A 16,828-nucleotide genomic window follows, 5' to 3' on the forward strand; every position below is an offset into this window, starting at 1 on the left:
TAAAACATTGTGAAAACAAGTTGCCTTGATGCTGCTACTGAGCTGATAAAGGTCTGAAGGCCCCAATGATCTGAAAACAAAGGAGGCTTCTGTGTGGTTGTTTCCCAAGGTTTTGTTTTGGTGCTCTAGTGCTTGAGCAAAAGCAGGCAGGAAGAAGCCTTGAGTAAGAACAATATGGTTTGGATAACCATGCCAACGCTGTTCCTATTAAGTAGAGAGATGGTGGCTCTGAGCCAGCAGAAATTTCCCTCTGTGCTATGAATGGGCACAGGGTTAGAAGGAGCTAATGATGGGTGCCAGGTGAAATTTGTCCCTAAACATTGGCTTCTGGGTATCATGGACACCCTCTGCCAAAACTCAGAATTGCAAACTGAATGCTGTTCCATTTATCCAACTTTGGAAACTCAGGTCTGCGCCTGTAAGTACACTGAACAGGGTGCGTGTTTTGCAGCGAATATATCTGCATGGTGTACAAATAAATAATTATTGTATTCATGCTACATTTTTTTTCCTTCCTTTATCCATTCCACCTGGCACAAAAGGTAATTATGTATCAGAGGAGATTATTCTGGTCTCTGTTCTGGGTTGTTGTCACACTGGCCTGCATTCTCGACCATGCTTCTTCTGTGTGGAACACGTGGTCTCTGAGATTTTAAAAAAAAAAAATAGTTCTGAAGGGTTAATCTGAAAATTAGCTGCAGCATGGTGGGCTTCTACCCTAATACCACACTGATATGAGTCTGAAGAGCAGGTTTGTCTGTCTGTTTTTTTAAAATATTGATTATTTTTCATGTATATGGTTAAACATTGCTCAGAACTTTTTATGGTGTGCTTAATACTTACTTATTGATTAGCAGACCTCAGGGCTCTGGGGCATAGACTGATTAACTGCTCTATCAATTAACACAAGGATCACCTTTAGCAACAACTAAGAGAAAGCAGCAGAGGGCCCTTCCCCCAGGAAAACCACCACTAAGGTGAAAGTTTGAGAAAATGCACAACAAAGCTTCAGAAAAAGGCAGTGAAAAACCAGGTGCTGAAATAAGGACAAACAGCATTAATACCCAACAACATCCAGAGTAGCTAAGTTTCCCTAAACCCATTTATTTCAGTGAGCTTAGGAGCAGCTCAACTCCTAGGATTAGGCTGTTCAGATGCAATTCTACACAGACTTACTTCAGAATAAGCTCCATTTAACAGTACAGTCTGCGTAAACCAGCATTGGATTGGGCTGAAAAGGTTAGGAACATAGGAAGTGACATTATACCAAGTTACCCTGTGGCTCTGCCTAGTTCAGCATTGTCCACACTGACTGACAGCAGCTCTCCTAATCTCGGAGCCGTGGGTTCGAGCCCCACACGTTCTGGGGGAGGGGAATCCTGCATTGCATGTGGTTGGACTAGATCAGGCACCCCCAAACTCGGCCCTCCAGATGTTTTTGGACTACAACTCCCATCATCCCTAGCTAACAGGACCGGTGGTCAGGGATGATGGGAACATAGCATCTGGAAGTTCGAGTTCGGGGGTGCCTGGACTAGATGATTGTCCCTTCCAACTCTACAGTTAGATGATTCTGATAGGAATAAGTCTTTGCAGCCCTACCTGCTTGTGGGCTTCCCATAATCATCCGGAGAACTGCCGGAGGCGGGACGAGATGCTTTGGGTCTTAGGGCTCTTCTGGCGACGCTTCCCCCGAGGATGCTCCCTCCACCTCTTCACTTTCGCCCCTTCCCAAAGAGCAATCAGGCGCGCGCCATCCTCCACCTGCTGCTTGTTTTTGCACCTCCCGCGTCTCTTCCTCGCGCCAGGTCCGGACGGGGTGGCGTGGTGGGGAAAGCTCCCCTTTCCGCCGGGCCTTGGCTTTGCCGCCCTGTCCACCTCACCTCGGACTGCCGCCTGTTATTGCTTGCTGGGTGAAGCAGGAGGGAGCAGAGAGCGTCCCGAGCCCCGCAGCAGCAGCAGCAGTAGTAGCAGCTCCTCGGCAGCGGCCGCCTTTGCAGCGCGGGAAGGCGATTCCAGTCCGGGTTTTGAGGCTGGGGCGAGCGCGCCGCGCGGAGAGAGAGACTAGCAAAAGAGCCTCGGCCCGTCCCTCCCCGCAGCTGGGGAGCGCCACCGCCGGGCCTGCGGGAAGGCAGGCAGCCGGGGCCCCGGAGCCGCTCGCCCTCGGCGCGGGTCGCCCTCATGGCCGCAGCGCGGCGGCCGGCCTTCCTTCCGAGCGGCGGCGGCGGCGGCAGCAGCAGCTGCCCTCTCGCCTGCTGGCCGTGAGTGCCTCCTCAGCCGCCGCCCCCTAGCCGAGCCCCGCCGCCGAGCGAGCGAGCGAGCGAACCCGCTGCTGCTGCTGCTGCTGCTGTTTCCCGCGCGCCGCTCTGAGGCGAGCTGGGCGCGGCCAGCCATGCAAGCGCGGCGCCTGGCCAAGCGCTCCAGCCTGGGGAGCCGGCGCCTCAGCGCCTCGCCGTCGGCCGCGCAGCCGTTGCCCAAGCTCGACAACTCGTGGAGGCCGCCCCGGCGGGAGGGCTCGGCGGCCGCCCTGGAGGAGGAGGACGAAGAGGAAGACGTGGTGGTCGACGTGGAGGAGGACGACGACGCCGACGAGGCGGAGGCGGGCGGCGGAGGAGCGGGAGGCAGCAGCAGCCCGCCGCCGCCGCCGGTGGAGCACGCCGGGCCGGGCAAGGGCCACGCGGCCGCCCGGGGGAGCCTCAAGGTGCGTCGGCGTCGCTGGGCGGGAAAAGCGCCGTCGAAGCCGCCGCCTGCCTGGGCCGGCGGGGTCGCCGCTGCTCTAGTCTCCGGGCGGCGTTCCGGAGGGGCTTCCTAGGGCGACCTCTTGGAAGTTGCGCGGGAGGCGGGCCTCGCTTGCGCCCCCACTTGCTTGCAACCCCGAATTCCAGCCCTGGGTAGGAAGAGAATGGGCGGTTAAGAAAGGGGAAGAGGGCATCGGGGCATACGCAGAGTGCCTTCCCAGCACGAGGCTGGAGGGACGGGGCACCGACTCCATTGCGAGGCAGGCTTGCACATCTGACTGCCCTGCCAAGCTGGACGGGAGAACCGCCGCATACCATCCCCGCTGCATAACTGTCCCCCACCGAGCCACCCACCTACCCGCGTTTATTGCGAGGGAAATCTAGCTGTCTGCAGGGAAGGGGTTGGTTGGGTCCATGTAATGTGTGACAAAGGCATCAGGTGTGCATCTACCGTTCTGGGTGGGGAGGTAGAGTGCATTTTAAAAAACCAAAACATTGTGGATTTAAACAAAGAAAATGTAGCATAATCTACTGTTTTGTAAGGGCCCTTTGGGATTGGTGTTACCCATCTCAGACAGTTAGCTCATAGTGTAAATAAAGATGGCTGTTGTTTACATTTTTTTTAATAAAAGCATCAACAGCGATCCTTTTGCACGGTCTGTTGTGCTGTGTTGCAGAACTTTTTGCTGTTGCAGGATTAGGGGTGGTGTGCTGTGCTAGAATGAATAACATGAAACGAAGTGCCCTCTGACAGTAGAGGGCAATGCTGGAATGACCACTGATAATAGGGATCAGCGTCGTTGGGTTCTAGGGTGTGCGTGTAGGCTTTGAAATGCATGCATCTGTACCACGCTGCTGCAAAAGAATGGAGCCGGCTTAGCAGCAACAGTGAAACGGGAGATAATGGTAAAACATAATGAGGCAGTGAAGAGAGCCATGGGGATATTAAGTGTTTGGGGGGTGGGTGAATGGGTAATGGGCAGGTATATTGGGAAAGTAGTTGGAGCAATTAAGGCTGCATCCCTGTACACACTTTCTTGGGAGTAACCCCCCTGAATTCTGAGTAGATGAGCATAAGGACTGCACTGCAAAGCACGATCTTTGCACTGTGTGTGACCAGAGTCCCCTGTGACCAGTGAAGAAATGGTTCTAAAATTTCTGAAACAAGCATGTGTGACTCTACTACAGGATGCTTCTTAGGTGATCTTCAGGTTTGCGGTGGGATTTAGGGAAGGCAGACAGTATGTACGATTTTGGATCTTTAAGGTCAACTTTTATTTTGTTGTTATGCATTTATTTTATCTTCAATGCATTCATATACAAGTTTCAAAAAACAACAACTCCATCCATATATATATATATATATATATATATATATATATTACAAAGAATGTTCATAATGCAGGGTCATGGCATTTCATAATTTATATTTTTCTATTGCCCATCAATTTAAAAAAAAAATGCAAGGTGCATTGTATACAAAGAAACTTAGTAACAGAGGTGACAGAGAAACAATTAAAACAGAAAAACATGAAAGTGCATCAAGATCTAAAGAGCCAGAGGGAAGCGAACAATCAGAGCAAAAATCAGGCAAAAGGTTTTTGGGAAAACAAAGGATAAAAGTTGACTAAAGGAGGTACTTTTTGAGGAACCATAAATTGGGGTGCCACCACTAAGAAGTCCTCCCTGGTACCCCCGCTTCCTCTCTTGTGCCCAGAAGATGAATAGGAAATCAGTCCAGGTGGTCTGTCACTGTTTTATTTCTTATACTTCTACTCTGCTTGCCCACGTAGAGGTTTACATAATTTTTTCTATGCTTCATAAGCTCCTTAGCATTGTCACTGTTGTAGAACTAGGCCCGTGTTCTGGTAAAGCTAAAACTTCTGAATGGTTCTATGTGGGGCTATCCTATATGACATTTCGCAGTTGTCTAGATTACAAAGGTACCTGATAGATTCCCTGAGTTAACAGAGAGATATGTAACCCTGTGAAGTCTATGCTGTAAATGTATTCTCTGCTGCCCAGTGAAATACAGTATGAAGTGTATGCAAGGCTTATTATTAATCATTATATGTATTTACCATGTCCAATTTTACATAACCACACCACAGCCAATTGTGATTTGCCTGAGAAAGCGTGAAGAAATGTTGCATTGCCCAACAGGTTGACAGGAGGATGTATCTTTCTGATGTCTTATCATCTCCCTTAAAATTGTATTCGGCCACTTCCAAACTGTTGCTGTTTTGCAGGTAGGATTAAGTCTCGTACTATGAAATGCAGATGGCACTATTTAAATGGATTTGGCACTCTGGTACAACAAACCCACGTAAACAATTTTTTTGGACTTTTGCGGTAAGGAAAGTGATGAGGAAATGCACTGGAAAGTGTGGAAATTGCTTGGCATGATGTTATATAAGCTCACTGCAAACAAATTGGGTTGAATGCTCTGATAAACAGGTCTTGTAAAATGACCTTGGCTTGGATTTTTCCTTCTGCAGTCTTACCACCACCACTAATGCAAGCCATGATCAAGGATATGTTTGTGTCTCAGGTGTCTCTCTTTCTTAATTATGGTTGACATGGAAAACTGAGATTTTCAACACTTGTGTTTTGGCTCCTTAATTGGTAGATGTACCAGTGATGGAACCAGTGGCTGCAGTGCTGTGAGTGTTTGTAGGCAATGGAATAATAAGTGTTGATTGAAGACCTACAGTTTAAACCTATTCAAAAGTATATATATTTGTCATTTTTCATGTTCCCTGTCGAAATATGGCGGCCTGAGAACTGTGCTGCATGCTTGGAAATGTTTTTGGCTGTGCAGTGAAGGACACATGCTAGTTTAACCCAATATCTGCTAGAGAAGAGAGCATGATAGGGTAAAGTAGAAATGGGAACCTGTGGCCTTTTGATGTTGTTAGGCAGCATGAACCATGCGATTAATAGTAAAGAAATTTAGCTGCTGAGCCAAATTCAAGGTGCCCTAAACAACTTGGGATCTGGTTACCTGTAGGAATATCTTTTCTCATATAGACCCGCCTGTGTGTTAAGATCTTTAAGGGAGACCCTCTTGCCTGTGCTGCAAGCAGCCATATTGTAGGTGCTGGCTCCTGGGGTGTCCGGGCACCCATAAAACTCCATTGTGGGGGCTGGGCACCCACAAATTTCAGTACCAAGGCCATGCACAATGCATGGCACCCAAGGCCCTGGGCACCCACAGTCTCAGGGTCAAGCTGGCACTCCTTCAGGCAGCTGAAATAAAGCATGTGTCAATACAGTGCTACCTTGGTTTGCATACATCTTGATTTGCATACGTTTTGGATTACAAACATGTCAAACCTGGAAGTGCATGTCCCAGTTTGCAACCTATTATTATTATTATTATTATTATTACAACCCATTTCTTTTTATTATGAACAATTTTTGGGGGGGGAGGCCCCATTGGCGAAAGCACGCCTTATTTACACCCTGTTTTGATTTACAAACGGACCTCCGGAACAGATTATGGTTGTAAACCAAGGTACCACTGTATAGAGGAAGGGCCTTCAGTGGTGGTGCCTTGACTGTGGAACTCACTCACCCCTGAGGTACAGCTGACACTGACTCTTCTGAGTTCCCTCTTCAGCTGAACACTCATTTGTTCACTCAGGCTTTCACAGAACATTAGCCCCTGATCTTGATGGCTTAATATTGTATCATGTTTCCTCCTGGTGATTAAGTTGTAGCAATTTTAGTGCTATGCTTTTTGTTACGTTGTTGCCTTGGTTTTAATGTACTATACTGTTGGATTCTTTGGAAATGAAAAGTAGATAGTAAATATTTTAAATAAATAAGTAACAGCCACTATAGTTAGTTCAAACAATTCAGCTTCATAATTGGTGGTTTGAAATTGGAATGTTTTGAAAATGACTACAGCTAGCATTCAAACACAATTTCTAGTTTGGATAAAACAAAACAACTAAAAGGGGGAGGGGGCATTCCAAACACCTCTAGGAAAAGAATTAGGGAGGTTGCAAACTCAGGAGAACGCGTCTTTCATGAAATGCTAAATCATGGAGTAGCATTGCATCTGAATGTAGCCCCATATCTAAAACTGTATAATGCTTACTTAACAACATTGCTAAAGGTGTGGAATGGACAAGTTGAAACCACGTTGTGTACTGACTACTCCAGAAAGGCTTTTCTCAAAGATCCAACTGTGTTGATGGTTAATGTGATATGTTTTTATAACGGTGATGGAGGCTGACAAACACTTGACACACGATAGTTGGCTTGTAATGCAAAGAGTTATAACCTGTTGCTGATGCCAGAAATAAACTCAGCTTGGTTAAGACAAGAAACATCAAAGACATTTGCTGTGTATGACAAGAACACTTCTGTTCAGAAACATGCAGCATAAGGGGAAGTATTATGGTATATTTCTTTTATATGGGGGAAGGAAGCTGTTGAGGAGTACAGTTTTGCATTGTTAACATTTGGGCCTGAAAAATGCTTACACTGAGAATTTTAAAACCTGACTTTTTATCATCAGGTGATATGCATTGATATAATGTAAATAATAATAATCTGCTGGTAAAACCAAGCATGATGTACAGTACTATGCCTAATACTGGAAGTAGTTGTACTATAAACACATTGGTCTGAGGATTAAAAAGTAACTGTGCTATGAAGCCAAAAGCTGCACCATCAGTTAATGTTACACATTTTTGAAACTCTGGCCAAAACTATGGAGAAACTTTTAAAAAAGACTATTCCTGGCAATGTCCCAGTTTGGATACTGTACTTCTCTTCTGATATGCTGGGTCATAATTTGAAGGACTGGGAGCATGTTACAAATCTGTGGTCTCCCTGCTCTCCTCTCATGCACCCAATCTCTCACTTAGGCATTGTATGCTTTGATAAAGCAAATCATAGGTAGTGCTGACATACTGTACAAACAATGGTCTGCAAACCTACTCCAAGCCATGGTTTTGAAGATTTAGTAGTAAAAAGAGTTTCCAGTTATACAACAAACTACAGCTGGGGGAGGGGAATCTGAGGCTGGAGGAGAGAATGGACATGCAAGTGAAGGGAGTTGTGCGGAAAAAATGTAAAGGGCAATGGCATGTTCCTGCTTCTTAAAATTATGGTTTGAAAAATTACCTGAATTGAGCCATTGCTTCTTTTCTTTTTTCTTTTTTTAAAGAAAAGCATGGAGCAGAGAGGAGCTGCTGTGTTGGTCCTATCAAATGAAAAGTACACAAATTTACATAAATATGCCAGCTTCAATCGGCAAAAAGAATATGCAGTTACTGGGACTAACAGCCATATGTGTTGTTAATATAAAAATGTATATCCTTCCCTTCTGGTGACTATGCACCATTCTGTGGTAGCCAATGACGTGCCCTCCAGATGTTTTGAATGACAACTCCCATCCTATTCCAGCATGATTCAGGAATAATAGAAGCTGTAGTCCAAACACCTGGGGGCACCATGTTGGCCAGCCCTGCTGTATATGCACAGAAGTGCCAAAAAGGTGCACCAGTCTGTTCCATTTATTCTTTCACTGTTTGTTTGTTTGTTTGTTTGTTTGTTTGTTTGTTTTTGCATGTGTAAACTATCTTTTTGCTTCTTGTAACTTTAAATATGGTACACTGTTTGGGCAGCAGAAGATTAGTATCCCGTTATGTTGTATTTCATGCAATATGGAAGGGAGGGAGAATAGGCAGGGTAAGCTAAGTATAGCTAAATGTGACTTGTTTCTGTGTTGAGCTGACTGGCTAGCCTTTGAATTGTCAAGAGTTATGCAGGAAAACTGTTCTTTTTTTGCCCTTTTGGATGAAACTGTGCAATATATAATAGTCATGTAATTTCTTGACCACAATAAAACCATTCACATTTCTGTTCTGGAGAAAGTGATATTTGTGTGGAATATTAGTTCTTCATCTGTTGAATAGCAAAGCTATGAATTCTCTTTCTTTGTACTTTTTTTATATATAATGCTGATTTAGAAGAAGTGATGCTTATAATGGCATTCCTGATGCATTATTTCAGGTACTGTAGTGTTCTTCAGCACAGCTATTTCCAGACACTTTGAATGATTAGGCTTAACTAGCATAGGTTATTTATAATAAGCAGGCATTGGCAAGGTGAGTGAGCAAATAAATGCAAAGAGTAGCCTAGAATGTAACAATACATTAAAATTCAGAGCAAGACCTTTCCAAATATTGATAGAAGAATCTTTCTTACCTCATTGTGCTCCTCCGTGAATATTATTCTTGCTGAATAGATTGTGCAATATAATTCTTCTTTTTCAAATTGGTTTATCCTCAGGCTAGCACAAAAAAAAAAAAATGTTTAAGAGAACTTGAGGTTGGAGTTGTATGTTAAGAATACAAATCAATTAGATTTGTTTTTAAATAGCCTTTTAGATGTTTGATATTTTAACAGCATGAGGTGTAGTCTGGCCCCTGTTGCTTCCAGTGATGGTGTGCTATTAAGCATATTTCAGACTTACGGGAAGGGTTTATTGGTGCTAGTAAAAGGTTTGAGGAAGAATTTGCACCCTAAGCATTCCTGTAAGTCTCCTTTTATTATCATTTTAAGTATTTCTAAAAAGGTTTTGCCTAATGTTTCTACATCCAGAAGTCTCCCATTCCATATATCTTGTCCTGCATCTCCAACTAGCTTCCTGATATACTTTTTTTCATGGCTGTATCATTGTCATCTTAAATACGGTACATGCATGATTGAACTGCTTCTCCTAAGCCTCCTTCTCTTTGGCTACATTCAGACAATAATATTTTGGCCTAATAAGGTGAGGTATGAATGAGCCTTGTGCCCCTGCAGGAAAGCCAGGAAACAAACCAAGAAGTCTTCAGTTAACTACGTTTCATGTTGTATCCAAACTGGGAAGCCATGGTTAGCAGCTTGAGAATAAGGTAGGATATCAAACCATGGTTTGAGGTTGGCTTCATATCCTGGCTTTTTCTGAAGCCATTAACTAGCTTCCCAGTTGCACATAGTGCAAAATTATGGTTAACTATAGACTTCTTAATGTGGCTATTGACTAGGGTCTATAGATATTATCTTCCCTGTTAACCAGGCATTAATTCTTCTTATGTCACCAGAGGCTAAAATAACCTTGGTGATTAGGAGCACCTATTACCAACTAGTGTAGCAATGATGTCCTGGAATTGGGCAGTCCTTATATTTGGGATACTGTGATGCACTCTTTGTGGGGCTGCCCTTGGAATTATTTCAGAAGCTGCAGCTAGTGCAGAAGACATCAGCGAAGGTACCGAGTGGAGAGCTAAAAATGCTCAAACAGACTGGCAGCTGTTAGCTACCAAGCAATGTTCAGAGTTTTGTTTCTGGTGTATAAAGCCCAAAACAACTTGGGACCAGAATACATAAAAGATTGCCTTCCCCTCACTATGCAGACATGTTAGGGCATTAAGATAATCAGAGAAATCCTTGCTAGTGGTACCACATTTTCTAAGTATGTCACTTGGGGTGGGGGAATGAAAAAGGGCCTTTTCTATAGTGGTGCCCACTCTTTGGAGCACTCTATTATTGGCATTGCTCATTACTGATTTTATTTAGATTTTATGTATATTTTAATATTCATTTTTAAAACATTTTAGTGTTGAATTTTATTTTGTAAGCCGTTTCAGGACCCCTGTATGGGAAGCTGTGTTTAAATAATTTAAATAAAATCTAGGTTTTGTTTCAGAATCCCCTCTCTATCTCCCACACACACAGTCTCAGTCACCAAGTCATGCCACCAAGTGAGAGCCAGTGTGGTGTAGTGGTTAAGAGCAGTGGACTCGTAATCTGGTGAACCAGGTTCAATTCCCCGCTCCTCCACATGTAGCTGCTGGGTGACCTTGGGCTAGTCACACTTCTCTTAAGTCTCTCAGCCTCACTCACCTCACAGAGTGTTTGTTGTGAGGGAGGAAGGGAAAGGAGATTGTTAGCCACTTTGAGACCCCTTAGGGTAGTGATAAAGCGGGATATCAAATCCAAACTCCTCCTCTTCTTCTGCATAGCATAGCAAAAACCAAAACAACAACAACAAAAACCCAGTAGCTGTTTTTTCAGACTCCACAAGTCATGTTCTGGTTATCTCTTGTCTTGGCTACTGCAAATTTCCGTCCTTCCCTTTATGCACCTTAGTCCTTTCATTTATGTCTAGAACTCTTCTACCCAAATCATTAATCTCTCCACTGAAGTTGGGCGGGGGAAGGTGCATCCCATAATAGTACCACTTCAAATTAAGTCATAGATTGAAACTTAATTTGGTCTAATAAAGCAAGTTTTGCTACAGACTAGGCTTCTGTCCACATATCTATTGAATTACTGGAAATCCCTATCACGGGTCTGTGAAGAAGATCAGATAAGTAGAGTTGAGTCATAGTGGGTTGCAGCAAAGCAAACTTACTTTATCTGTACCATTCTGCCTTGTAAGCCGCCGGCAGAGTCAGAGGCATCATGTGACAGACTGGAGAAGCAACTAGCACAATGGCAGCATAGAGTTGTTAATTTTTTTTACTTAGGAAGGGTCTCTGTGCAGAGCAATGAGGCTAAGAGAGAATATGTGTCAAACTTGGAACATTGCATTTCTATTTTTTACCCAAGTCTAAAATTATAATTACCGTATTTTTCGCTCTATAGGGCGCACCTGACCATAGGGCGCACCTAGTTTTCAGAGGGGGAAATCAAGGAAAAAAATATGATTCCCCCCGCCCCCAGCTCTGGGAGCAGCGGACAGGCTGCACGCAGCCTGTGCGCTGCTCCCAGACCTTCTCCCTGCTATTACGGGAGGTGGGGGAATTCCCCCATCTCCCACAAAAGCCCACACAAGGGAGAAGGGACTGACTCGGCCAGTCAGTCCCTTTTCCCTCTTTGGGGAAAAGCCCCCACGAGCGGCGCGCTCTTTAAAGGTTGTGCGACTCCTGCAGGCTTTTCTACGAGGTGGGGGGATTCCCCCACCTCGTAGAAAAGCCCGCAAAAGCCGCGCACCCTTTAAAGAGTGTGCGGCTTTTGCGTGCTTTTGCGGGAGGTGGGGGAATTCCCCCACCTCCCGCAAAAGCCCGCAGGTACCCATCCCCTTTCCTTACCCTTTATAAAGAGCAGGTTAGCCAGACAAAATTGGAAGGCTGTGTAAAAAAAATCTGGTCTTTGATACATGGTAACTTGATGGGGGGATAGTAACACAAAGTTAATTGAACCTGTTGATTAGAATTCGAATCCAGTTTTGCATGAACCCCATACATGTTGTTGCATGTGCAGATTGGGAGTGCTGTGCGTCTGTTCTCTTAAACTGAACTTGCAAAGGGGAAATTTCCATCACCCATAGGCCTGCAACTTGGACCGTGAGAACTTGCTGCATCTCCTCAAATGCCTGCACAGGCTTCAACAGACCTAACAAGAACTCCTGACCATCACTTCTGCTGCATTTCATTTCATCACTCTTTTCTCTGCTGCCTTTATCCCTATTTACTCACCATATACAGTATTACCCATTATTGTTACCCATATTATCACTCCCCATGAATTCAGCAGATGCAAAGTCTTATGCATTCCTTAGCAGACCCATCCATTTGTACCATCGAAAGGGACATTGTGGGAGATTTTCAGTACACCACCTTACCCCCCTCCCACAAACACTTTTAAAAGGGTGTAAGATATTAATTGTCCAAAGGCCTGGTTGAAGTGGGAACATTTTTGCCTGGCACCTAAAGGTGTATAATGAAGGTGCCAGCCAAACCTCCCTGAGGAGAGCATTCCACAAACAGGGAGCCACTGCAGAAAAGGCCCGTTATGATCTTGTTGCCCTCTAAAGCTCTTGTAGAGTAGGCACACGAAGAAAGGCCTCAGATGATGAATGCAGGGTCTGGGTCAGTTCATATGGGGAGAGGCCGCCCTTGAGGTATTGTGGTCCTGAGCCATTTAAGGCTTTATAGGTAAAAAACAACAACCCAGGACTTTGAATTGGGCTTGGAAACTAATTGGCAGCCAGTGCAGTTGGACCAGGATTGGTATAATATGCTCAAGCCGTCATGCCCCAGTAAGCAACCTGGCCACTAAATTCTGCACCATGGTTGGACAGCTGACCTATGCACATACATGCCATGCAGACAGTGGTTCTCTGAATTGTCCCAGAATTAGTATTTGATTTCTTCAGGATAATTGGCTAAAAATCAACTTTCAAAACAGGAAATCTCATCTGTCTTTCAAACATGACCTTTATTACTAAAGTGAAAAGTATACTTGTTTACAATTGTTGGTTGTGTTGTGTTGTGAGCTTTATGCTTTGCAAAACACAGGGGAAACATATTTTCTTGGCAATATGTCATTTGGCTGCATGTCGAGAAGTATAATATGACTAATGCTTTCAGCTTGGATACCATTTGTGTTCTTAAAGTAATCATTCTGGTTTTACTCTTGAAACAAGTGCCAGAAGGCTTTCCAAGGAAACTACAAAATGGGAAATGTGTTTAAATATTTTGCCTCTAATCATTTTAAGTGTGTGCATGGGCTTGCACTGTAATTTTTCATTGTATTTTACAGTAACCTTATACCAGCATAATTATTTTTACAGTTAAAAAAAAATAAACTGGCACTGGGCAACAACCAGCAGTGTTTCCCGATAATACCCATTTTGAACTCCCCTCCCAGTGTGGTGTAGTGGTTAAGAGCAGTAGTCTCCTAATCTGGGGAACTGGGTTCGCGTCTCCGCTCCTCCACATGCAGCAGCTGGGTGACCTTGGGCTAGTCACACTTCTTTGAAGTCTCTCAGCCCCACTCACCTCACAGAGTGTTTGTTGTGGGGGAGGAAGGGAAAGGAGAATGTTAGCCACTTTGAGACTCCTTAAAGGGAGTGAAAGGCGGGATATCAAATCCAAACTCTTCTTCTTCTTCTTCTCCTCCCCACCCATGTATTCAAACTACTATGCATCTGTTGTGTTTATTTTATTTTTTATTATTGATAAGCTCTCTTGGAAGCATAAATATTTTAACCAAAACCTTCATGTTTCACAAAAGGTCTTCAGGACTGAAGCTACACCTTTTTTTTGCACAGGACTATTTTCACATCAGGTGGCGCTGTGGTCTAAACCACAGAGCCTAGGGCTTGCCGATTGGAAGGTCGGCAGTTCGAATCCCCGCGACAGGGTGAGCTCCCGTTGCTCGGTCCCTGCTCCTGCCAATCTAGCAGTTCGAAAGCACATCAAAGTGCAAGTAGAGAAATAGGTACCACTCCGGTGGGAAGGTAAAAGGCGTTTCCATGTGCTGCTCTGGTTTCGCCAGAAGCAGCTTAGTCATGCTGGCCACATGACCCGGAAAAACTGTCTGCTGACAAACGTCGACTCCCTCAGCCAGAAAGCGAGATGAGCGCCGCAACCCCAGAGTCATCTGCAACTGGACTTAACTGTCAGGGGTCCTTTACCTCCCCCCCCCCCAACATGGTCATAGTGTGGCTAGATGCAAGCAAAGTTGTACGAAGTTACCCATTTCTGTTTCTGTTACTCATTCTTCCAGTTTTAAATTCATTTAAGTACATTTCCACATCAGTTTGTGATTTTTTTATTTATTAAAAAAAATAGTTACTAATGTAACATTTTCTGCTAGCAGTTTCCCCTAATGTAACACATTTTATATACTATTTTCACTAATATATTTGTTGTTTGTTTATTGATTCAATTTCTTTCCCAGCCTTCCTCCCAAGAGGCCAGAGTAGCAAACAACAAAGCAGTAAAACATGACAACTGCAATTTAAAATAAGTTTGGACACTTAAGCACATCTAAGAATATGTAAGTCATGCTCAAGGCAGCTTGCAACATGCGTAATTACAAACATTAACAAAAGTCATAGTAGGCAATAAATGAAACATCAGAAAGTACACATATTGAACAATTTCCACATAGATCATAATAAGATATAAAATAAAGATACAAAAAATAATAAGTAACATTCGCAAACCATCCCCTCTCAACAATACCCTAGCCCAAGAGTTTGTTCAGCCTCAGCTTTTGTAGCTGGAGTTAGCCCAGGTGGGAAAAGGCCTGCAAGGCAGAGAGCAAGTCTTCCAGGATTCACAGCCAAGATGGTCCTGCTGTGAGAGCACGCTGGGTATTCCTTCCTCTGTGTCAAGGGTGGGGAACCTGTGGCCCTCCAGAGGTTGTTGGACTCAGCTCCCATCAGCTTTCGGCCAGGATGACCAGTGGTCAGGAGTGATGGAAGCTGAGGTCCAATAAGCATCTGGAAGACCACAAGTTCCCCTCCCCTGACGCACAGAGCAAGGTAGTTCTAGAACTGAGGCTGGGTGCTGCCCACCAAGAGCACCTTTCTGTTTGCCCTTGCTGCTCTTATTTGATATGTGGATGGCCCTCTCAATGGAATGCTCATGACAATTTGCAGATACCTCTAGTAAAGGAAATGAAGAGGTTTCTGTCTGAAGCCTGCCAAGCAAAGTGCTTGGTAATGTGAGTCGGAGCTGCTAAATAGAATTGGATGCCTGGAGGCTATGTCTGCCCCCTCTTTTTAAAATGATGCAAATGAATTGCAAGAAATCTAATAATCCCTTTTAATTTTTCAGGCAACCAGCATAAAGCGTGAAATGACCTTCGCAGCATTTCAGCAGGAGGAGCTAAAAAGTGATCTGAATCAAAAACTGTCAGACCAACATTTTTTTCTGTTGGCGATGAAGGAAGAGGATTCGAAAACAGCAGACACCAAAAAACCTGGCAGAGCCCATGAGCACGAGAAAGAAAGCACCCGCTCCATCTGCCTTCTCGAGCAGAAACGCAAAGTTGTGTCTTCAAATATTGATGTGCCTCCTGCAAGGTAGGGAAGCCTGAAAAGCAGGAAAGGGTGGCAAAATGACTAGCCTTCCAAGTTCAGCAAGTTGGGCTTTTCTGATATAAACTATATAGCGCTTCCTACAGGTTGAATGTGTGTGTGTGTGTGTGTGTGTGTTGTGGAGGTTAGTGGTCATTGTTCGACATGGACCACTTGGGTTATAAGATTCACTGGGCAGCCTTGGGCCAGTTGCTACTACTTCAGTCCTATCATTGTAAAATAGGTATAAATAATAGTAAATTGTTTAAAATGAAATATAAACTATGTGAGCAATGCCAGCAAGGAATATACTAAAGCAGAGATCCTTCCACACATATGACAGGTGAGACAATTTCATAGCTGGTGTAAGTTCTGATCCAAAACATCAGGAGGGCACCAGGTTAGGTAAGGCTGCCCTAAACTATACTCAGAGGCCTGATTCAGCTATAATAATTTCAGTCTGGTTTAGTCTGATAAACCATGATTTCATTAAACAAAGAATGAGCATTGTGACTTCGCTTCCATCTTCCCTTCTTTCTTTGTCATGCTGCAGTGGAATAGAATAGAAACTGAATTTGAAGGATGGGTATAAAACCAAGAGGCAGAGCAATCAAACCCACAACCCCTATGGGCAGTGTTAGAAAGCTAGAAGCTAAATGGCACCTTAAACCTAGGTTATGGGCGCAACAACGGAATGGCTAGGTGTGCTTTTTTAACAACAAGAATACAAAGCTGAAGATGAATGAACTGCAGCTAAAGTATTATGTTCATTTTTCACATGGTCTAGTCCTTCCCCTGCCCACCCTCCCTCATATTCTTAAGAGGGTCTCTTCTCCAGTCTTCAGAGAATCATTGGAAGTGGGGAGGCAGAAAAAGGTCCTCCTTTCCTTCCACTCTGCAGTTTTAATCTGAAATCTTAGGTGCAGTCCTGCGCCCAGAGCTCAGCAACTGCTTCACTAATGAAATTCCCTGCCGCAAATGCACCTAGAACAATCAGAGTTTCGAACACTGCCTGGGGGAGGGGTTGGATGGAGCCAGTCACCACTGACCTGCCCCTTCTGAGCACAGATCAGCCATGTGGGCAGGAAGCCTGCAACTGGTATACCTGGTAGTGGAAAACTGCAAAATGGGGGGCATTCTGGGGAGGGGGGCAGAGCGGGGCTGAACAGTCTGAGATTCACTGGATAGTGAGCCTGATTCAGGCTGTTGCTGGCCAGCATCAGGCTTGATCCATACAGGATTACTGCAAAAGCCTGGAGGTGGTGCAGGG

At 44.6% G+C, this 16,828-nt stretch overlaps 1 protein-coding gene across 4 annotated transcripts in view; it reads left to right on the top strand.

Moving 5' to 3' along the window:
* Window positions 1-2,355: 2,355 nt before the first annotated feature.
* ZNF704 (zinc finger protein 704) overlaps window positions 2,356-16,828 on the top strand; it is a 53,156-nt gene continuing 38,683 nt past the window's right edge. For 3 of the 4 annotated variants that reach the window (XR_013988543.1, XR_013988544.1, XM_081013459.1), the window contains exons 1-2: window positions 2,359-2,701; window positions 15,317-15,564. Coding sequence is in view for 2 of the 4 variants with exons in the window: in XM_081013459.1 (XP_080869585.1) it covers window positions 2,393-2,701; window positions 15,317-15,564 (557 nt within the window). In the remaining 2 variants the exon portion in view is untranslated. Of the gene's footprint in view, window positions 2,702-15,316; window positions 15,565-16,828 lie in introns of all 4 variants that reach the window. The other variant, XM_081013460.1, reaches the window with a different exon arrangement.

Source organism: Podarcis pityusensis (assembly GCF_964106645.2).
Source record: "Podarcis pityusensis genome assembly, chromosome: 7".
NCBI classification, from domain to species: Eukaryota; Metazoa; Chordata; class Lepidosauria; order Squamata; family Lacertidae; genus Podarcis; species Podarcis pityusensis.